At 42.1% G+C, this 24,726-nt stretch overlaps 1 protein-coding gene across 1 annotated transcript in view; it reads right to left on the bottom strand.

The window, feature by feature from the left end:
* Positions 1–3,355: 3,355 nt before the first annotated feature.
* lrrn1 (leucine rich repeat neuronal 1) overlaps positions 3,356–24,726 on the bottom strand; it is a 47,112-nt gene continuing 25,741 nt past the window's right edge. The window contains exons 2-3 of the mRNA XM_070895146.1: positions 13,684–13,745; positions 3,356–6,548 (exon numbers count right to left, since the gene is read on the bottom strand). Of these exons, the coding sequence (XP_070751247.1) occupies positions 4,153–6,303 (2,151 nt within the window). The 5' untranslated portion in view covers positions 6,304–6,548; positions 13,684–13,745 and the 3' untranslated portion in view covers positions 3,356–4,152. The remainder of the gene's footprint in view (positions 6,549–13,683; positions 13,746–24,726) is intronic.

Here is a 24,726-nt window from a genome sequence, read left to right on the forward strand (position 1 = left end):
TTTGTCCAAATGATTTAATGGTACAATGAAGCCAGAAGGGGTTTATAAGTACCTTACCCTCATGGTACAGAAATCTGTAGATAAAAGGATAGGATGGGATGTATTTAATGTAAGTCAGCAAAAGAAGCTTTTATAAGGGTTCATCTTCAACCTAATTTTTTTAGAGAAAGGTACAATACAGGAGGAAGTCATTCAATGGAACGGGTACTGAAAGTTTCAATTATCAGAGGCAATGCTGCACATGAAAAAAACACCATATTCAGGAAAAAGCTTTTGGTACACTGGTTTGTTTTTAAAACAGAAATGCGAAGATGGAGAAGAGCTTGAAAAAACACGCACCATCTTTCTTCTGAGAATTTATATGCAAACAACATAAAGCATTTCAGTACGAATTGTGTCATGGTGTTGTGTTTGTGAACAAGAGAATTGTTAGATTTAAGTATCGATTATTCCATGGTAGCCACCCAATCATCCCTCAAAAATCGAGGAAGACCTGCTTCCACTCTAAAAAGAAGAGTTCAGGTGTCTGACACAGTAATTCCCATATTGGACTGTACACAGGTGGGACAGAGTGGTTGAGGGAAGGGGTGGGTGGGACTGGTTTGCTGCATGCTCCTTCCGCTGCCTGTGCTTGATTTCTGCATGCTCTAGGTGATGAGACTCGAGGTGCTCAGCGCCCTCCCGGATGCACTTCCTCCACTTAGGGTGGTCTTTGGCCAGGGACTCCCAGGTGTCGGTGGGGATGTGCACTTTATCAGGGAGGCTTTGAGGGTGTCCTTGTAACGTTTCCTCTGCCCACCTGGGACTCGCTTGCTGTGTAGGAGTGCTGAGTACAGCGCTTGCTTTGGGAGTCTCGTGTCGGGCATGTGGACAATGTGGCCTGCCCAGCAGAGCTGGTCGAGTGTGGTCAGTGCTTCAATGCTGGGGATGTTGGCCTGAGCAAGGACACTGATGTTGCAATGCTGTCGTCAACAAAGCTCAAATGCCAGCATACATCTGAAAAGCATGGGTTATAATTGGCAACAGGTTATTTTAAGGCTGCAGAACAAGTCATTCCTCAACGATAATACAATTTGAGGAGTTACAAAACTGAGCAGAATAACCAGGGGACATAGAAGTAGAAATGGCCAACGATGCTGTTATTGACATTAAATGTATGTACTTACATCAAGTTACTCTCTATTTTAACAAAGGCATCAACTACGGGGTTAAAATAACAGGATTGTCAGGAGTGTGGTAAGCAGTCGTGTGAACTTCTACTCATAATATCTTGCAATCATTGATCGGTTTATAGATTTATCAAATGACAATTTCATTCAAATGGCAAATATTATCCATCCAAACCAGGTAATGAAGCCACTTTACAAATACCGAATGTGAAACATAACGAATAGCTGACATTAATATTACAAAGTGTGAAAGAAACACATTAATATACACAATAGGCTAATTACCCTTAGTAAATAAATTAACCTTAGCTTCAGTGTCTCTTTTCCATTTGACGAGCGGATTTTCAATACTGTGCTGCACGTTCTGGCTGTTTCCACTCCAGCATGGAGTGTGGAAGATTCATTTCGGATCCCTTCTGGCCAGTGGGTTTGAAACTTTGACTGGTACAACAAATCAAACAACACTCCATGCATAAATCCAGTTAAATGGAGGAGAGAAATTTCCCAAAGTACAAGTTTTAATTTAAAGGTTGACAGTCAAATATGAAATACTTCACATGTCTGCCTCAAACATGAGTTTTCACAATGGAACAAATTATTTAGCGCCGTCAGGCCATCGACAATTTAAAACAAACCAATCTGCTCCAAGAAAAAGTTAAGTCACGGATAGAGTATGTGTCATTCCTAGCAAAATCATTTTGCAAGAAAGACTGAAAAAAAAAGTCAAAATATTAAAACTTTCACATTTAATAAAAATGTTTTTTTTTCCTACCAATTGATGTAAAGCGTTTCAGGACAGATAGGTTTCCTGTCTCGAGTCAAGTTGCCATTTCAAAATGTCTGTTGGCCCCCTCCCTTGAATGAAGTGAATGTCTCCAGAGAGAATCCAAATAAAACATTTTAATTCTCAAGACACAAGTCCTTCAGAACAAAGAAGTGACGATCACCTGGTAATATTGTAAATACCAAACATTTATTAAATCAAAGAATTTTAAAAACAGCACACTGACAATGATGCTGTACCAACATCAATACCTGGGATTTAAATCACAAAGATCTGGGAATGCTCTCATTGTTCTGTAAATACGAACACCAGTAACAGGAGTACCCGCTGGGTGCTGTCCAGTGCTGAAAAAGGAGGCAAAATATTTGGGGTCCTCGCAATCAGCGGTAAGATGGCCCATTGTTCTACTGAAGCTGAATGGTGGCATTTGTAAATGTATCCACCAACTCTAGAACTATTGAGAATAGCCTTTGGGCTGCACCATTTATTTGTAGGGAGGGGTTTAATAGTTGTGTATACGCACTTGTGAATATAGCTTACTGTGGCTAATGGCCCATTCAACTGCTTGTTGACTCATGAGAACAAACAAGCTCATTCATCAGTTCCAATTTTCTGCACGTTTAGCTGGGTCATTGGTTGCGTAGAGAGGGTTAGCTTAGGTAGGAGCCTGTTGATTGCCAAAACTGGGAAAACAAGAGTCAATGGCAGCAAACCGACAAAACTATTTTTTGCAGTCCTGAACATTGAAAAATGTATTAGTATTAATGTAAGATTAAATAAAGGTTAAACGCAGGCTGGCATTGCTACAGGCATCAAATAATTACACTTTCATTGGTTTCTATTTCATCCAGCGAGGACCAGGTTACAAACCCAAATGCCAGCAGGAAATGCGCCTCTAGAAAAGCAAGTTACAAAATTCCAGTCCTAGCCTTTGGGTGAAGAGGATGGCTAACTTTGCTATTGGGAAGACATCCCACTTAATTATCTTTTTGGCAACCGAGGTATCCCAAAACCTATTGGGTTCAAGCAGTGGCCAACCCTTGGACCTGTCACTCAAGAAGACAGTGCTATAAATATTAAAACCTACCCTCACCATTTTTATGCGCATTAAGAGATCGAAGATTACTTAACCTCAGTTCCAACTATTATGAAAATGATGCTTCATCAGAACAACAAGAGAGTCCTATTCCACAGTAACCTTTTTATCCACAATGATCTATTAAAGTTGCTAGGTGCCATACTCTACCAGTGATGCACTTCAATTTTCCTGCAATCAGGACGGAATTAGGGTCAAGCACCTCAATGTGTCAAATGTCACAATGAGATGTAGGAAATCTGCAGAGACAATAGGCATAGCTTCAAAGAAGAACACTTTAATCAGAGACTCCAAGCTCTATAAAAATCAAGATCAAAACTGTAATTTAATATAGTTTTGTCCTCGTTTTACACTATACTTTCACGATAAAATTCATAATTTTAAACTGTAGATACTAAATGCGGTTAAAGAGACATTCAGAAAATTCTGGCAGCTAAAGTCCCTCAATAAATCACCTAAAATATATAGTTATGTTGCAGATTTTAAAGCACGTTACTCTATTATTGTTTTTAATATTAACCACACATTTGTCTAAGGTAAATTGTAAAACTAGTTCAAGCAAAGAAGGCAAATAAAATTTACAAGTGTTTGGGCTTTCAAATTCCAAAAAGAGCAAATGATAGTTGATACAACAATACAGTTTAGTTAGCTAACAGCATTCAATAGAAGAATGAAAGGGTTCTAGTCCCATATGTCAGCTTCAAGATTCTAAAAAAAACTATAACATGGAAGTGGATCAGTGGCCAATAGTGAAGATAAAGAGCTTTTACTGAATGAGCACATCTCTGAAGGCTCATCATTGCTGTAACCACAGGAGGATTTACATGGTCATCGGTTTATATTGGGAGCTCTGCAGTGGAGAGAATGAAGTAATCAGCACAGCCACGGAGGCATTTTGCAAGATAAATGGAGCTGCCCTTTTTCTTTAATGTCCAACAAAGGCGATACGCTATACTAAAAGTCTTTGAAATATCCACCTGTCCTCACAGCTCTGCCACAAGTTAGCAAAGTCAAGATACAAAAAAGTTCCGAACTTTCACTTTTGCAGAAAAAAGCAAAAATAGTCTGTGCTCCCTTTAACTAGAAGCAAAATTCCTCCCGAGTTACCACACATAGTAGCTTCTCGATGTATCAACAGGTGTAGGCTTCACGTCAGAAGAGCCATCTTTTTCCTTCTCACTATCCCCTTCCCATAGATTTATAAGTGGTGGATAAAGCTCATTCAAGGGAATGGAGGAGGTTTTCTGCATGTATTTCTTCAGTGAATGGTGGTAGTTCTTCCGCTTGAGGCGTTTGGCAATGTAAACAGCTATTGAGGCAATGCTAATGATGGCAAACATTGACCCCATTACCGCTGCTAGAGCGGTGCTGGTTCCCTGGTCGGAAATGTCCAGTGAGAATGCCACACCCTTTGTAGTAACATTGACACATGATTTCTGAGTCTGCTGGTGGATGTTCGATACAGTAAGACAGACCTCATACTCTGTCGCAGGTTGAAGATGTGTCAGGTTATATTCATGGACATCAACGGGAACCCTTGCCGTGTATGTAATGTGAGGGTTATCAATCTTCATGGTGGCTGAAGACCACTTCAAATTGGAAGTCATGACATTGGAGTTCACTCTCCATGAAACCAAGATAGAGTGGGATTCGGATTGCTTGACGTATATTTTCAGTACCTGAGTTCCATCTAGGAGGGTTCCGTTAACTCGAATGGTTGCAACTCTTGTATCAGCTCCTTCCGAGTTCTGAGCAACACAAGTATATCGGCCAGAGTCCTCAATGCGAATGTGAGAAACTTCGAGAGTTCCCTCATTGCTCAGCTTATATTTGTCTGATAGGGTGTCTACTGTGATTTTACTGCCGAGTGGGGTCACCCAGTAGATTTCCGGTTCAGGCTCAGCCATAGCTCGACAATCTAAGGAAATCGTCATATCAACATCTACATTTAGGTGATTTGGAAAGGTGTCATGTGCAATCATTGGGAGACACTGTTCAGCCGTCTCCTGCAGGAGAACTTCTTTGACTTGTTGCCCTCGGTATTCTGGTGGCATAGCACAAAACATCGACTGCGGCTCCATAAACCGAATAGTTGTTCTGTTCGAGTTCATCCATTGAATAACACAGTCACACCTGATCGGGTTACTGTGAATGCTTACTTCACGTAGATTGGGGAGGTTATCCACAGTCTTTTGATATAGGGCATTTAATGCATTATTATTAAGCATCAAGCTTTCAAGGGAAGGAACTTCCCGAAATGCATAGCGATGGATGTATGACAATTTAGGGTTATTTGTAGCTTCCAATTTTGTAAGTTCAGGTAGATTATCCAGCGCATATCTATCAATAGAAACTAGCTCAACCATATTGTTAATACCTAGTTCTTTCAAGCGAAGCATGTTTCTGAAGTCACCTTCTTGAATTTTATGAACAGGGTTCTTGTTCAAATCAAGGAACTTCAAGGCTGGCACCTTCTGAAGTGCAAGCTGAGGCACTCGTCCCAGTTTATTATCATAGAATGAGAGACTTTCGAGACTATCCAATCCCACTAAAGCATTTCCAGGGATTTCCGTCAGTTCCATTCCTGCTAACACCAGGCTCCTCAGATTGTTGAGAGGTTTGAAGTTCATATCTAGGATGCCAATTACAGGGTTTTCTCCAATCATGAGAATCTCCAAGTTAGGTGTAGACTGAAACCAACGGCTGTCAATCACTCGTAGTTTGTTGGAATTTAGGTGAAGTCTCAACAAATTCCTTAAGCCAGAAAAGGCATTTGCAGATATGCTATTAATCTGGTTGTGATTTATGTACAGTTCTTGGAGATTGACGAGGTCCTGTAAGCAATAATCAGGCATGTCTGCTATCTGGTTCTCCTCTAGGTGCAGAGTGGTGAGCTGAGTAAGGTTGATGAGGCCTACATCTTGAATATTGGTAAAATTATTTTGAGAGAGGTCAAGCTCTGTGAGATTAAACATTTGCTCAAATTCATCAGTTGTCTTGCCAATATTGTTGCTCTGAAGCAAGAGCACCTGGGTGTCAGCAGAAAGATTGCTAGGAATTCTGGTCAACCGCAGATCATTGCAGTCCACAGTGACAGCTTCTCTGTATGTTGACTGTGGTGTGAACCATGGCCGGATTTCACAAACACACAACTGAGGGCATTCATTATGCTGCAGAGAGGCTTCAATTAGACCTATAGTCAGAAAACCTATCACTACATGACAAATGGATGAACAGATCCACTTTTTAGCCATATTCTTTTTTAATTTCCTAGAAACTAGTGACAAATGATCATCAAGGGATTTAATGCTTGAAGGAAGTGAACGGTTTTGTAGATGGCAATTCAGCAGCAAATCGTGCCCCGGGTTGGGTAGATATCTGGTGCTTTTGATGCTGGGTTTCCAATGTGCTGGAAATTATCCCAATCCTCAGTTCTTTAATTCCAGGTGCATGAGAAAAGCTTCAAGTTCTACCAAAAGTGTCTCAACACCAACAGCATCTGCAGGAAGACATGAAAGAAAATCAGACTTTAGCATCTTTTAGGAGTGTAGAATATAGATTTTGAGATTCTACAGCTTTACAAATATATACATACATTGTGGACAGGTATCAGGAACTTGGAAAAATAAAATCAACATATTAGAAATGGCAATAGTTTTTGCTGATTTCTGTATATTGATTCAATCCACTTGTAGCCTTAAATAGAAAGATTAAAAGTAGAATGACATTGTTAATTCTAGGTGATGATAGCTATGGAAATTGTAATATATAGATTTCATATTAATTTACAAAATATATAGGAAGTAAAATTTTCCATTTGTGTTTTTCTTCATTTATATGGCTATTTTTCTTGCAAACACAAGCTCGGCTTAATTTTTTCCGTGACATTTAGCTACTTCCTTTTTTCTTCTATCTTGCTTTTCAGAACCCTCCCCACCTCCGTAGTATTCACCGCCCAAGTGAGTAAACATGCAATCGGTTCCCATGTTTAAAACTGCACAGTTTGCTTGGCAGTGTGCAGGAGTAGCCCGAGGTGAATTGACCTAAATTTCAACACTTTGCCTTGTTGCCGCAAGCTTTAGCTCAGGGCAGCATTCTTCCATGTCTATGAAACAAACATTTTAAATAAATAAAGGAAAGCACTTCACATTTAAAATTAATTGAAATGAAATTTAATTAAATGTTTGACAAAAATTGTTTTTGTTGAAATGTTTTTCATATGTTTTAATAGGGGTAAAAATAAACTTACCTTAATGGACAGGGTTATAAAAATTATTGATAACGTTTTATTTTATTTTAAAAACTCTTATGTTGGTAAAAACTGGTCTTATACTTGCTTTTACCAAGTGTAAGAGTTTGAAGGACATTCGCTAGACAGGAGTTGGGCAAATAGCCCAAATCTTTGCCCGTGAAGACCATTCTCCCGGGGATGCGTTGGAACTGTCGAAAGACATTGACAGTTCTCAGCACATGCGCATTGCGCGCCAAGAACCAACACTATACGCACCCGTAGAGACCACGATTTTTGGCCCATAATCTAGGCTTGCCCTTCAATCCCATATTGAGGGAGCGCTCTGCTGCTAAGGTGCCATCTTTTGGATGAGGCAAGGCTGTGTCTTGGGTGGACATAAAAGATTCCATTGCAGTATTCAAAGATGATCAGGAGAGTTCTCCCAGTGTCTTGGCCAACATTCATCCCTCAAACATCACTAAAACAGATTATCTGATCATTATCACATTGCTGTTTGTGGGAGTTTACAGTGCGCAAGTTGGCTGCTGAGTTTCCTACATTACAACAATGACTACACTCCAAAAAGTACTTAATTGGCTGTAAAGCACGTTGAGATGTCCGGTGGTCATGAAAGGCTCTATATAAATGCAAGTCTCGCTTTCTTTTTATATTTAGTGGAATCAATACTTTTTCTGTTGGGCTGACTTGCCCTCCATTGCAAGGGCACATTTGAGGAATATACTTTCTTTCGATATTTAATTATTCTCACTCTTTCAACTTGAAATAAATTTAATCCCTAAATTTATTTATAAAACATTGCGCTTCAGAGAATGTAATGACCTTACAAGAGATTTACAACTGACAACTTGAAGTGAAGATCAATGGATTTTTGTCAGGCAAAGTATGCAATTAAAATGTACAACAAACCCAGAGTACAAAAAGGAAAACTAAGTAGTATCCATTCACACATCACGTGTAATGGGCCAGATTTTGCTGTCAGCCAACCAAAAAGTGCAGGGCCCTCTACAGGGCATCTGGGACCTAAGTGAACAGGGCAAGGAACCAAGGCTCTCCTTAACCAATTAGACTGAAGATAAAGCAAAATATTGCAGATGCTGGAATCTGAAATAAGAACAGAAAATGCTGGAAATACTCAGCGGGTCAGGCAGCGTCTGTGGAGAGAGAAACAGTTAATGTTTCAGGTCGCTGACCCTATCAGAAGAATTGTTAAGGTGCAGGGCAGTGTCTGAACCAGGAAGTGTCAGTCAGAATATTGAATTCAATGTCAAATCAGGTACAGAAAGTTGAAAAGAAATAGGGACAGAAAGATTGGATTGAGAGGGGAGATAAGGAAATATTAAATTAAAGTTTTTTTAAAAATCACCAATAATTAAAATCTGAAAGAATGCGACACCACACTTGTAAATGTTAATTCAGTGCTAGAGAGGTTGTTTGACAGTAATTAAGACTTCACATTATTAAAAGGATACTTGCACTGAAATGGACAAGCTAACGTTTTCTGGCGAGTTTAGTTTGTATTTATGAGGTACCATTCCATGTATTTCAATGCAGAGTCAGATGACGACACTCCGGTATACCACAGCTTCTGGAGGAGCAGGAATTTAGGATAGCACCTTCCTGATTTACGCTTTTAACTGCGCATGTGTGGTTGCTGGAAGTCGCTATCTGATTTCCACAAACAGTGAGCACGGTTAGCCTCACCATTATTTTAACTGCAATATTCGGACCAATAGTTCTCGAAATACCAAAAGAAAGTAATTTCCGTTAGTATGAAATACAGTGAGAACTACTAATGACAATTGAAATAATGTACAGTGTCATTGAATTGGAAATATTTCTGAGGAAACCGAGAATCCATCAGCGAAATGCACAGGGAAATCATAACAGAATAAGCTATACCATCCCAGTTAGAGAGTGGTTTTTTAAAGATGTATTGCAGACATTCAGCAATCAATATTACCTATCCCTTGTCAGCAGAAGCAGCATTCTACACACATGCCTACACAAAACAATAATCTCAACACTGAATTGGTTTGGTCTCAATAGAATTTGTTACCCCTATGATGAATGTCACTTCATCACCTTCTGGTTGGGTTTTTCCATGCCGGTTAAAGCTCATTTTCCTTTTTAACAGATATTATTATTTTATAGAAGATTCTGCATTATTGCATCTGCTTTACTGTAGCCTTGGGGCATTTCAAGCGGAGATGACTACATAACCAATGCACACCTAATTCCCACTTTGGAAACCATTATTATAATGATGCTATTCACATTTGAATTACAGATGGCAGGTCACACTTAACATATCAACAATGGTTCCACACCTCGAACAGGCAAGCTTAGAATTAGGTTGTCCTTGCTACCTATTTATTATTGGGCTGTTTAGTCTGGAGGTATGATGGTTGCCCCACAGTGGGGCTCTTAATATTAATTACTTATATATGCAAACTGTCCATGTTTCACAAGGAGGAGTAATGGTCAATCAATGGGTGGGTGGGCGTTTAATTGCGTTTTTTTTAAAAAGTTATATATCCAGTAGAACATCCAGTTGCTTGATTTGTTGGGTGTTTTTCTCATATTCAGTGCATTGGTGACATCACTTATCATCATCATAGGCAGTCCCTCGAAATCGAGGAAGACTTGCTTCCACTCTAAAAATGAATCCTTAGGTGGCTGAACAGTCCAATACGAGAAACACAGACCCGTCACAGATGGGACAGATAGTCATTGAGGGGAGGGGTGGGTGGGACTGGTTTGCCGCACGCTCCTTCCGCTGCCTGCGTTTAGTTTCTGCATGCTCTCGGTGATGAGACTCGAGGTGCTCAGCACCCTCCAGGATGCACTTCCTCCACTTAGGGCAGTCTTTGGCCAGGGACCCCCAGGTGTCGGTGGGGATGTTGCACTTTATCAGGGAGGCTTTGAGGGTGTCCTCGTAACATTTCCTCTGCCCACCTTTGGCTCGTTTGCCATGAAGGAGTTCCGAGTAGAGCACTTGCTTTGGGAGTCTCATGTCTGGCATGCGAACGATGTGGCCTGCCCAGCGGAGCTGATCGAGTGTGGTCAGTGCTTCAATGCTGGGGATGTTGGCCTGGTCGAGGACACTAACGTCGAGGACATTGGAGGCAATGGACATAAAAGTGAAAGACTTGTACTTATGTGGCACTAGTATGTCCCAAGGCGCTTTACAGCCAATGAAGTACTTTTGAAATGTAGGAAATGCAGCAGCTAATTTGCACAGAGCAAGATCCCAGAAACTGCAATGTGACAATGACTGGATAATCTGCTTTAGTGAGGTTGGTTGAGGGATAAATATTGGCCAGATCACTGGGGAGTACTCCCCTGCTCTTCTTCAAATATTGCTTTGGGATCTTTTACGTTCACCTTGGAGGGCAGACATGGTCGCAGTTTAATGTCTCATCCAAAAAATGGCACTCCAGCAGTACTGGCCTGAGGTGTTGGCCTCGATTTTCTGCTCAATCATTGGAGTGCGACTTGAATCGACAACTTTCTGACTGAGGTGTGGGCTACCCACTGAGCCACAGCGGACACCTAAATGTTATGCACTACATGGATAGCTGTGCAATTCATCTTGTGCTTTAGAAAGGATGATTAACTTAGCCTCTCCAAGAGCCCTGCTTATTTGCATTGAGCATCAGGCAGTAAATGACCCGAATATTTCCTCAGGGAAAGACTAAAAGCCGCCCTGCGTGCAACAACTTTGTAACATGAGCTTTAGTGTTTGGACCCAACTATGGCACTGGTTACTGTAAACACCGGCCTTTTGTCTCACTAATTGTAGGTCTCATTACCATTATGTTCTCAATCACAGGAGCACTTTGCAAACATTAGGCCGTTGTATTTCGTTGCAGCAGTAACAATACACACTTCTCCACATCCACATCAATATGCAAACCTTGTGTTAAAATAAATCATTGCTTGTGTAGCATGTCTGTAAAGATTCATTTAATAGGTTGAAGGGACAAGATGTGAAGTTGCCTCATTATTCTAAAGATCGAAGTGTTACTGTAAATAGGTGCCGGTCATATATTTATACAAAGAATGTTTGCACGTTCAAAATGGTTCTTCTGAAAAAATACCTAGTTATTAAAACTGCAGTTTAAAAAAAGTGTCTAAACATGTATGATATATGCCAATGAAGGGGGAAAGAGTTTCACTTCTATAGAATTATTTTTCTAACCCATTCTAAAAAAGCAAGAATTTGAGCAAGTAAACAAGCTGCCATGCCCTTCATAACTCAAATTGTGGAGAGACAGAACAACTGATTTTAGTGCTTCTCCCATCATCTTCAAATGCCACTTGTATAAATTGGCCAATTCTATCCCAATTGCTTATTAAAAATATTAGTTTGATTATCAAATTCAAAAGTAGTCAGGAGAAAAATTGTTTTTTTAACTTCCATCGTGATGGGTAAAAATCTCAAGAAGAAAGCTTAGAAAGCCAGTCAAATAGGCCAAGGAAGGAGGGATTGCATCCCTGCTGAGTGCTTAGATACTTAGATGGAAATCAGTTTAATTTTGCACATTACTACAGGTGTTAGTTATGATGCGCAGAGGCGGAGTTGAATAATTCTGAATTCATCTGGATTGCCTTGCAATTACAACAAAAATATGTTAAGATATTGCAGTTAGTGAGTAGTGAGCCCAAGCCTATAAGAGCTTTTACTTAAAAGTATTTGTTACTACGTTTGATGCAAAATTATTTCCAGGAAATGAACTTGAACTTTGCGGCCCACAACGATTGGATACAAGTACTGCTTGTTCTCGAATAATTTTAACCAATACTGGATCTATTTCTGTGCAAAGTGCTTTCAGTATTATAGTATTTACAGCACAGACTGGCCATTCTGCCGAACGATGCATTTATGAAGGGAAATCATGCTTGACAAATTTTCTGGAATTTTTTGAGGATGTAACTAGTAGAGTGGACAAGGGAGAACCAGTGGATGTGGTGTATTTGGACTTTCAAAAGGCTTTTGACAAGGTCCCACACAAGAGATTGGTGTGCAAAATCAAAGCACATGGTATTGGGGGTAATATACTGACGTGGATAGAGAACTGGTTGGCAGACAGAAAGCAGAGAGTCGGAATAAACGGGTCCTTTTCAGAATGGCAGGCAGTGACTAGTAGAGTGCCGCAGGGCTCAGTGCTGGGACCCCAGCTCTTTACAATGATTTGGATGAAGGAATTAAGTGTAATATCTCCAAGTTTGCAGATGACACTAAACTGGGTGGCAGTGTGAGCTGTGAGGGGGGATGCTAAGAGGCTGCAGGGTGACTAAGACAGGTTAGGTGAGTGGGCAAATACATGGCAGATGCAGTATAATGTGGATAAATGTGAGGTTATCCATTTTGGGGGCAAAAATGCAAAGACAGAATATTATCTGAATGGTGGCAGATTAGGAAAAGGGGAGGTGCAACGAGACCTGGGTGTCATGGTTCATCAGTCATTGAAAGTTGGCATGCAGGTACAGCAGGCGGTAAAGAAGGCAAATGGTATGTTGGCCTTCATAGCTAGGGGATTTGAGTATAGGAGCAGGGAGGTCTTACAGCAGTTGTACAGGGCCTTGGTGAGGTCTCACCTGGAATATTGTGTTCAGTTTTGGTCTCCTAATCTGAGGAAGGACATTCTTGCTATTGAGGGAGTGCAGCGAAGGTTCACCAGACTGATTCCCGGGATGGCTGGACTGACATATGAGGAGAGACTGGATCAACTGGGCCTGTATTCACTGGAATTTAGAAGGATGAGAGGGGATCTCATAGAAACATACAAGTTTCTGATGGGACTGGACAGGTTAGATGCGGGTAGATTGTTCCCGATGTTGGGGAAGTCCAGAACCAGGGGACACAGTCTAAGGATAAAGAGTAAGCCATTTAGGACTGAGATGAGGAGAAACTTCTTCACTCAGAGAGTTGTTAACCTGTGGAATTCCCTGCCGCAGAGAGTTGTTGATGCCAGTTCATTGGATATATTCAAGAGGGAGTTAGCTATGGCCCTTATGGCTAAAGGGATCAAGGGGTATGGAGAGAAAGCAGGAAAGGGGTACTGCGGGAATGATCAGCCATGAACTCATTGAATGGTGGTGCAGGCTCGAAGGGCCGAATGGCCTACTCCTGCACCTATTTTCGATGTTTCTATGATGGTCCAAGTTTGTGCTGGTGTTTATGCTCCACATTAGCCTCCACCCACCTTACTTAATCTCACCGCGTTTACATATTGAGCAACGACTGTACTGCCCTTATACCACCAGGGTGCAAAACAAACCATTGATCAGAACTTAGCAGCTACTTAAATATCATGCTTTTAAAATAATTTTATTGAGCTTTAAATTGGGACAGCTCATTCTGAATAAGAACACTTACTAACAATCTTGCTTGTAAAAACGCAGTCCAATAGAGTCGCAGTCTGGTGATCAGCCAAGAATCTGCCATTAAAATATAAAATAATTCAGTTAAAATAACAGTGGTAGTGGTACATTTCCAATATGGAGAAAATAAATAATATGACCGTGACAATGAGCTATTTGTGACAACGATCAGCAAGTAACTAGAAAGTTGTTTGCTCAGCTTGTGTGTGCAGGGATGCTTCAGCAGGTTTAGCCACACGCAGCTGGAACATTGCAGGATTGATCTCAGAGAGTGTATGGAGTTAGCTGATCCCAGCTGGGACAGTGGTAGAAATGCAATAATTGGCCTCAGTGGCCCAGGTGGCGGTGGAGAGAGAGGAGAGGAAATCAGGCAAGGTTCCTACCAGTGTTTACTATCCAGTAACTCAAGGTTTTAAGGGACATGGGGCAAAGGTGGGTCGTTGATCAGCAATGATCATTGAATGGTGGACCCGTGAGCCCACCACACACCCACAATGAATACAATGCTGACTAACTGCCAAGGCTCGCACAAAAATAATCTTCAACAAATCATTGACATCTCGAATGACAATTCTATCAAAAATAGAGTAGATTTTCTGTAAGTTAAAACAAATTGCCAAATAACAGATCGGTGAACTTTATAGTAACCATTTTCAGGTTGGAACAAGCCAATGGAATTTCCCCGACGTTGTCCCAATAATATACAATGAGCTCCCAGCCCATAGGAGATGTGGAACTGGGAGATCATCAAAAGGCGGAGAGTGGGGTGGAGGTGAGCCGGGGGCAGGGGGCGGGGGAATTGCATACAGCAGCTCTATAGCGCTGCTGGTTAAATTAAAGGGATGTGCTCAATTAAAAGGTAAGCGGTCATGAATAGGTGTCAAATGTTATCCGCTTTTAAAAGGGCAGTAAATACTTGAAATGGATATTTCAATCCTCGATAGCAGAGAGTGGCGAATTAGTGGTTGGTATGATAAATGGTGGCAGCAGGAAAAGTCGTCACTAAGCAGCATAGCACCTGAACCCTGTTTGAAGGCCGGTGAATTTTCTTTATATATGCGTTCATGGGATGTGGATGTCACTGGCAAGGCCGGCATTTATTGCCCATCCCTAATTGCCCTTGACGTGATGAACTGCCTTGAACCGCTGCAGTCCGTGAGACTTCTTAACTGCCTCTGAATTGGCAGCTGTAAAGAGTCGCCCACATCGCTGTGGGTTGGGAATCACATAGGCCAGACCAGGTAAGGACATTAGTGAACCAGATGGGTTTTTAATGACAATCCAGTAGTTCCACGGTCACCATGACTGTTACTCGCTTGTTATTGAAGATTTACTTAATGAATTGAATTTAAATTCCCCAGCTGCCGTGGTGGGATTTGAACTCTCGCCTTGGATCAGTAGAGCAGGCCTGCTGGCAGATTTCCTTCCCTAAAGGACATTGGTGAACATTAGGTGGGTTTTTACAACAATCCGGTAGTTTCACTGTCACCATTACATTTTTCTTTAAATTCCAGATAGTCCAGTAACAACCACTATACTGCTGTACCCCCCGGAAATGGAGCGACTGTTAAATAAGACAGGGTACCATGAGGATTGGTGTGTTGCAACCCTTCCCAGAAGACAGTATTGGTTGATGCCCGACAGAAGGCGGCAGTGAAACAAAATCGAGGAGGATGTGACCGAGCGGAAGTGACAGTGCCGTCCCAAAAGGTGCAGGTTAGCATCGGACGCCATTGCAACAGGAGCTTGTAGAGCATGTCTTCATGGTCCGCTAGATAGTTGCACCAGAGCCGCACATTGTTTATGGTTCTATGTATAGTGCCATAGAAAATAGGTGCAGGAATCGGCCATTCGCCCTTCGAGCCTGCACCACCATTCAATATGACCATGCAACTTCAGTACCCCATTCCTGCTTTCTCTCCATACCCCTTGATCCCTTTAGCCATATCTAACTCCCTTTTGACTATATCCAATGAACTGGCCTCAACAACTCTGTGGTGGAGAATTCCACAGGTTCACAACTCTGAGTGAAGAAGTTTCTCCTCATCTCGGTCCCAAATGCCATACCCCTTATCCTTAGACTGTGACCCCAGTTCTGGATTTCCTCAACATTCTTCCTGCATCTAACCTGTCCAATCCCATTAGAATTTTATATGTTTCTATGAGATCCCCTCTCATTCTTCTAAATTCCAGTGAATATCAGCCTAGTCGATCCAGTCTTTCCTCATATGTCAGTCCTGCCATCCCGGGAATCAGTCTGGTCAACCTTGGCTGCACTCCCTCAATAGCAAGAATGTCCTTCCTCAGATTAGGAGACAAAAACTGTACACAATATTCCAGGTGTGGCCTCACCAAGGCCCTGTACAACTGCAGTAAGACCTCCCTGCTCCTATACTCAAATGCCCTCGCTATGAAGGCCAACATACCATTTGCCTTCTTCATCGTCTGCTGTACCTGCATGCCAACTTTTAATGACTGATGTACCAAGACACCCAGGTCTCGTTGCACCTCCTATTTTACTAATCTTTCACCATTCTGATAATATTCTGCCTTCCTGTTTTTGCCACCGAAGTGGATAATCTCACATTTATCTACATTATACTGCATCTGCCATGTATTTGCTCACTCACCTAACCTGTCCAAGTCACCCTGCCACCACTGGGTGGCTGCCCTGGCATGCCTGCTTTCTTTCACCTTGTACAATGCCAGCCATGTAAAAGATTGGGGGCATTTACAAAAGCAATCCCCATCATTAAATTGAACAGTACTTGCCGACAGCTAGAGACCTCAGTAAGATGCCATGTAGCTCCCTGAACTAATATTTCATATTTCCTATTTTTTAAAAAAGTTTTTCACTGTTCTATTATTGTAAATGTGGAGATTGCAGCGAATTTTCCAGTAAATTGAGAGACAATATTTGGCCAGTTTAGGCTTTGCATAGACATCTTTTTGGAAAAAAAAGTTCCCCCCTCCCACAATTTTTTTTTTAAATTATGTGAAAGTAGGAAGTTTCAGGTCCATCCCAAAATGTGCATTCCCAGCTCAATCCTGGCCCAAGAACATGGGCGGGCTCCATTTCTATGCCTTACGATAGTTCATTGAAGCTCTGGCACATTTCCGGCAACAAACCTACAGAGTGGCTTAAATTACCCGCCACAAAACAATAGTGAACGATGTTAGATGGACCACAGTCCGATTTACCGGACGTCCAATGTGTGGATGGCTTCTTGCACCATGGGTCTCCGGATTGTAAAATCGATGCTGCGTACCGTTAATTGGGCAAGCTCCATGGAGAGGAAGCACATTACACTATAGGCTTCCCTGCAATCCTGAAAACATTGCTTTATTCTCTTCCGGAGCTTTAGGGCTGAATTTTGTTCCTTTTCTGTCCCACACTCAGTTGAGGAGTGACATTTATTTAATGAAGTTATACTGGAGAAAAGCAGAGTTGCAAAAAGGTCATGTAAATGGATTTTTTGACTGTTACATTAAAATCAGTCGTAATTTCAGATACAGGAACCTTCAATATTTCAAATGTACACTTGCTGTCATCGTCATGTGCAGCAATAGGCTTTGAAAGGAAAAAAAATGATTTCCTGAGGATTCACAACTGTCAAAGGAAACATTCACAGACTGTTCCAACGTCACAGCTCAGCCGATCACTGGCGATTCAGGTACACAAGGCACTGCGTGTTGCTCTGGCCCAGGTACACAAGGCACTGCGTGTTGCTCTGGCCCAGGTACACCGGCTGGGATGAAGTTGGCCTGTTGCTAACACAGCTGCATTAATGGCCCAACTACATTTAACAAATTGTGACATTTACGCTCTTTGTATTTTGAGGGCCGTTAATCTCCAGAGGCATTAACAGCAATTGAGGTTATATTTAAACAACGATAAATTATTTTGCAGTCTTTGAAGAAGCAGTGAAAGGGATTGCCTTCAATTTAGTCTGTCAGCCATTTCAGCACACGCTCGTTGAAAACATTCAAATATAGGTAAGGGTATAAACCAAGATATTCAGGCTAAAGATTAAATAATTGAACTCCTCCACTATTTATCGAAAAAAGTTAATAAGCCGTGACAGATATCTTGTCTTATTTCTTCCCAATGAAACGATTATTCAAAATTAATAGACCACCTACCAAAAGACTAATAGAAAATATGGGCATAAATCATGAAGATGTATGCTAAGACATTAAGAACTAGCAATTTCTAGAAAACCAATAGGACATTTCATTGGTTACATGTCATCATCATAGGCAGTCCCTCGGAATCGAGGAAGACTTGCTTCCACTCCCGAGGCGAGTCCTTAGGTGGCTGAACAGTCCAATACGAGAGCCACAGACCCTGTCACAGGTGGGACAGACAGTGGTTGAAGGAAAGGGTGGGTGGGGTGTCTGGTTTGCCGCACGCTCCTTCCGCTGCCTGCGCTTGGTTTCTGCATGCTTTCTGCGACGAGACTCGAGGTGCTCAGCGCCCTCCCGGGTGCACTTCCTCCACTTAGGGTGGTCTTAGGCCATGTACTCCCAGGTGTCAGTGGGGATGTTGCACTTTATCAGAGAGGCTTTGAGGGTGTCCTTGTAACGTTTCCTCTGTCCACCTTTGGCTCATTTGCTGTGATGGAGTTCCGAGTAGAGCACTTGGTTTGGGAGTCTCGTGTCTGGCATGCGGACAATGTGGCCCGCCCAGTGGAGCTGATCAAGTGTGGTCAGTGCTTCAATGCTGGGGACGTTGGCCTGGTCGAGGACGCCAGCGTTGGTGCGTCTGTCCTCCCAGGTTACAAGTAAGGAGTTGCCTGGAGCACATTGACCTCTGGTGCAATGTGTGGAATCCATTCTCCGGAACGTGCATAGCCTGTCCCTTTTATTGCTACAGTTTCACCTTCTGCAACACACTGCCGGAGAGCAGCATTGAGAAGGGCTCCTGGTGTGCTAGGAGGGTAGTCATATCACAGTGTAACTCACATGTCCTCCATCTGTTCACCAGCTATCTAGGATCCTCATTCAGCTTTCCTGCCAAGTGTACTAGATAGCAGTGGACAAATCTCTTGAGCCATCTGCTTCCTGTTATTGGTGCAATTAGCAGCAGTCCCACCTCAACAAAACCTGTAAACATGGTGCTCTTTCCAGATTATGAAGAATATAAAACAAGACATGATCACTTTTCACAAGTAAATCAAAAATAAAAGTTCATATAAAAGTATTCCAGGACATTAATTTATCTTCAGAAATTAAAATTTCAGCCCAAAATCTGATTTGTTTTCTCATTTTATTGAAGTTTAATTAAGGAAGACAACCATCTCAAGCACTGTTCATGGATTTAATGCAATTTATCCCGGTGGATGTAAACAATCATGTATTTCGAAGCAGAGCAGGGGAGTTATCCCTGTGTACTAGTCAATTTTTATCCATCAACAAGCATCACTAAAACAGATTACCTGGTCGTTATTACGTTTCTGTCATGGGAGCTTGCTGTGCGCAAATTGGCTACCGTGTTTCCTACATTACATTACAACAGTGACTACACTTCAAAAAGTACTTCATTGGCTGTAAAGCACTTTCAGCCATTCTCAGGTCATGAAAGGCGCTATATAAATGCAAGTTCTTTCTTTTCTCTCAATATAGAAGACAAGTTTTCTCTAAGTCCTTGAATACACAATGAATTCCAATGTGCATGTTTTGTTCTCAGAAATAAGAGTGAAATAACTTGCATTTATATAGCACCTTACACAGGATGACCCAAAGCACTTCATAGCCAATGAAGTACTTTTGAAGTGTAGTCAGTGTTGTAGGTAAACGGGACAGACAATATTTGCACAGCAAGTTTCCACATGCAGTAACCTTAACGTAGTGTAGATTTAGAAACACAGAAAATAGGTGCAGGAGCAGGCCATTCGGCCCTTCGAACCTACACCACCATTCAATATGATCATGGCTGATCATGCAACTTCAGTACCCCATTCCTGCTTTCTCTCCATACACCTTGATCCATTTAGCCGTAAGGGCCACATCTAACTTCCTTTTGAATATATCTAACGAACTGGCTTCAACAAAGTTCTGTGGTCGAGAATTCCACAGGTTCACAACTCTGAGTGAAGAAGTTTCTCCTCATCTCGGTCCTAAATGGCTTATCCCTTATCCTTAGACTCTGACCCCTGGTTCTGGACTTCCCCAACAGCGGCAACATTCTTCCTGCATCTAACCTGTCCAATCCCGTCAGAATTTTATATGTTTCTAAGAGATTCCATCTCATTCTTCAAAAATTCCAGTGAATAAAAGTCCAGTCGATCCAGTCTTTCTTCATATGTCAGTCCTGCCATCCTGGTGAACCTTCGCTGCACTTCCTCAATAGCAAGAATATCCTTCCTCAGATTAGGAGACCAAAACTGCACACAATACTCCAGGTGTGGCCTCACCAAGGCCCTGTACAACTGCAGCAAAACTTCCCTGCTCCGATACTCAAATCCTCTTGCTCTGAAGGCCAATATGCTATTTGCCTTCTTCACTACCTGTTGTACCTGCATGCCAACTTTCAATGACTGATGAACCATGACACACAGGTCTCATTGCACCTCCCCTTTGCCTAATCTGTCACCATTCAGATAATATTCTGCCTTCCTGTTTTTGCCACCAAAGTGGATAACACCACATTTATCTACATTATACTGCATCTGCCATGCATTTGCCCACTCACCTAACCTGTCCAAGTCACCCTGCAACGTCTTAGCATCCTCCTCACAGCTCACACTGCCACCCAGTTTAGTTTCATCTGCAAACTTGGAGATATTACACTCAATCCCTTTATCTAAGTCACTAATGTATATTGTAAATAGCTGGGGTCCCAGCACTGAACCTTGCAGTACCCCACTAGTCACTGCCTGACATTCTGGAAAACACCCGTTTATTCCTACTCTTAGCTTCCTTCTGCCAACCAGTTCTCTATCCACGTCCATACATTACCCCCAATACCATGTGTTTTGATTTTGCACACTAATCTCTTGTGGGACCTTGTCAAAAGCCTTGAAAGTCCAAATACACCACATCCACTGGTTCTCCCTTGTCCACTCTACTAGTTACATCCTCAAAAAATTATAGAAGATTTGTCAAGCATGATTTCCCCTTCATAAATCCATGCTGACTTGGACCGATCCTGTCACTGCTTTCCAAATGCACTGCTATTACATTTTAATAATTGATTCCAACATTTTCCCCACTACTGATGTCAGGCTAATCGGTCTATAATTCCCTGTTTTCTCTCTCCCTCCTTTTTAAAAAAAAGTGGGGTTACATTACTACCCTCCAATCCATAGGAACTGATCCAGAGTCTATTGAATGTTGGAAAATAACCACCAATGCGTCCACTATTTCTAGGGTCACTTCCTTAAGTACTCTGGGATGCAGACTATCAGGCCCTGGGATTTATCAGCCTTGAATCCCATCAATTTCCCAACACAATATCCTGACTAATAAGGATTTCCTTCAGTTTCACCTTCTCTCTAGACCCTCGGTCCCCTAGTATTTCCGGCAGGTTATGTTTGTCTCTTAGGTGAAGACAGAACCAAAGTAGTTGTTCAATTGGTCTGCCATTTTTTTGTTCCCCATTATAAATTCCGCTGATTCTGTCTGCAAAGGACCTACATTGGTCTTCACTAATCTTTTTCTCTTCACATATCTATAGAAGCTTTTGCAGTCAGTTTTTATGTTCCCTGCAAGCTCTCTCATATTCTAATTCCCCCTCTTAATTAAACCCTTTGTCCTCCTCTGCTGAATTCTAAATTTCTCCCAGTCCTCAGGTTTGCTACTTTTTCTGGCCAATTTATATGCCTCTTCCTTGGATTTAACACTGTCCTTAAGTTCCCAAGTTAGCCAAGGTTTCCGTTTTATTTTTATGCCAGACAGGGATGTACAATTGTTGAAGTTCATCCATGTGATCTTTAAATGTTTGCCGTTGCCTATCCACTGTCAACCCTTTAAGTATCACTCGCCAGTCTATTCTAGCCAATTCACGTCTCATACCATCGAAGTTACCTTTCTTTAAAGTTCTGGACCCTAGTCTCTGAATTAACTGTGTCACTCTCCAACTTAATGAAGAATTCTACCATATCATAGTCACTCTTCCCCAAGGGGCCTCGCACGACCAAATTGCTAATTAATCCTCTCATTACACAACACCCAGTCTAGGATGGCCTGCTCTCTACATATCGGTTTCGAAAACCATGCCTTATACACACCAGGAAATCCTTCTCCACCATATTGCTGCCAGTTTGGTTAGCCCAATCTATATGTAGATTAAAGTTACCCATGATAACTGCTGTACCTTTAGTGCACGCATCCCAAATTTCCTGTTAGATGCCATCCCCAACCTCCCTACCATTTAGTGGTCTGTACACAACTCCCACTTGCATTTTCTGCCCTTTGGTGTTCCGCAGCTCCACCCATACAGATTCCACATCATCCAAGCTAATGTCCTTCCTTACTATTGCATTCATCTCCTCTTTAACCAGCAGCTCTAACCCACCTCCTTTTCCTTTCTATCTATCCTTCCTGAATGTTGAATACCCCTGGATGTTGAGTTCCCAGCCTTGGTCACCCTGGAGCCATGTTTCCGTAATCCCAATTACATCATATCCGTTAACAGCTATCTGCGCAGGTAATTCATCCACCTTCTTATGAATGCTTCTCGCATTGAGACAGAGCCTTCAGGCTTGTTTTTTTTAAACACTTTGTCCTTTTAGATTTTTGTTGTAATGTGGCCCATTGATTTCTCTTCCCTGTATTTTTCCTCATCTTTCTACCTTTTGCTTCTACCCCCATTTTACTTCCCTCTGTTTCCCTGCATAGATTCCCATCCCCCTGCCATATTAGTTTAACCCCTCCCCAACAGCACTAGCAAACACTCCTCCGAGGACATTGGTTCCGGTCCTGCCCAGGTGCAGACCAACTGGTTTGCACTGGTCCCACATCTCCCAGAACCAGTTCCAATGTCCCAGGAATTTGAATCCCTCCCTCTTGCACCATTCCTCAAGCCACGTATTCACCTTAACTATCCTGCTATTTCTACTCTAACTAGCACGTGCTACTGGTAGCTATCCGGAGATTACGATCTTTGAGGTCCTACCTTTTAATTTAACTCCTAGCTTCCTAAATTCAGCTTGTAGGACTTCATCCAGTTTTTTTTACCTATATTGTTGGTACCTATATGCACCACGACAACTGGCTGTTCACCACCCACCCCCTCCAGAATGCCCTGCAGCCACTCCAAGACATCCTCAACCCTTGCACCAGGGAGGCAACATACCATCCTGGAGTATCGATTGCGGCCGCAGAAATGCCTATCTATTCTCCTGACAATAGAATCCCCTACCACTGTAGCTCTCCCATTCTTTCCTACCCTCCTGTGCAGCAGAGCCACCCATGGTGCCATGAACTTGGCTGCTGCTGTCTTCCCCTGATGAGCCATCTCCCCCAACAGTATCCAAAGCGGTGTATCTGTTTTGGAGGGAGATGGCCGCAGGGGACCCCTGCACTACCTGCCTTACTGCTCTGCCTGATGGTCCCCTATCTGCCAATGTAACCCTTACCTGCGGTGTGACCAACTCACTAAACATGCTATTCACGACATCCTCAGCATTGCGGATGCTCCAGAGTGAATCCATGTGCAGCTCCAGTGCCACAATGCGGTCTGACAGGAGCTGCAGCTGGATACACTTCCCGCACACATAGTAGTTAGGAACACTTAGGGTTAAATGTAGGCAAAGACACCTGGACTCCTTCAAATATAGTGTCATGAGCTCATGTCCACTGAAGAGGACAGATGGGGCCTGATTTTAACGTCCTATTCCAGAGACTTCAGCACAGAATCTCAGTGACCCCTCCAGTGCAGTATGGAGGGAGACTGATCCGTTAGACCCGACATCTTTTGGAGGAGACCTTAAACCAAGACCTCTACCATCAAAACCATCTCATTATAATGCATTCCTTTTATAAAAGATGGTTTTTTAAAAAAAAAATTACAAAGTTAATTCACATCAAGAGTTGGCTGAGTGCTACTGACAGTTTATTGTTAACTGAACTTGAACTTGTTCCCTTTCATCAAACTGTCAGCTCAACTTCAAGTTGCTACAATCTTGACATTGGATTAGAGTATTGGAGAGAGTATGAATCAAAGAAAAGGCTGCATCCTGCAATTTCAGTTTAACAGGTTGAAACAGATGGCATGCTTTAAAAAAATCTGATCTGGGAAAGATTTTCAGAAGCTGAACTACAACAAACAAAAAACAAGTCCAATGAAGTGAATCACTATGCCAATACAAAATGCCTGGAGGAACTTGTGCATGAGACACAAAAGGATAGTATGCAGGTACAGCAAGTGATCAGGAAGGCCAATGGTATCTTGGCCTTTATTGCAAAGGGGATGGAGTATAAAAGCAGGGAATTCTTGCTACAGTTATACAGGGTATTGGTGAGACCACACCTGGAATACTGCGTGCAGTTTTCGTTTCCATATTTATGAAAGGATATACTTGCTTTGGAGGCAGTTCAGAGAAGGTTCACTGGGTTGATTCTGGGGATGAGGGGGTTAACTTATGAGGAAAGGCTGAGTAGGTTGGGCCCCTACTCATTAGAATTCAGAAGAATGAGAGGTGATCTTATCAAAACCTTTAAGATTATGAGGGGGGCTTGACAAGTAGATGCAGAGAGAATGTTTCCATTGATGGGGGAGACTAGAACTAGATGGCATGATCTTAGAATAAGGGATCGCCCATTTAAAACAGAGATGGGGAGAAATTTCTCAGCTATGGAAGCAGGGACATTGAATAAATTTAAGACAGAGCTAGACAGTTTCTTAAACTATAAGAGAATAAGGGGTTCTGGGGAGCAGGCAGGGAAGTGGAGCCGAGTCCATGATCAGATCAGCCGTGATCTTATTGAATGGCAGAGCAGTCTCGAGGGGCCATATGGCCTACTCCTGCTCCTATTTATGTTCTTATGTTCAATACGTAGCTAGCAATTAGGCGGAAATACAAATTAAGGCTGT

The sequence above is a fragment of the Pristiophorus japonicus genome, chromosome 12 (genome assembly GCF_044704955.1).
Source record: "Pristiophorus japonicus isolate sPriJap1 chromosome 12, sPriJap1.hap1, whole genome shotgun sequence".
NCBI classification, from domain to species: Eukaryota; Metazoa; Chordata; class Chondrichthyes; family Pristiophoridae; genus Pristiophorus; species Pristiophorus japonicus.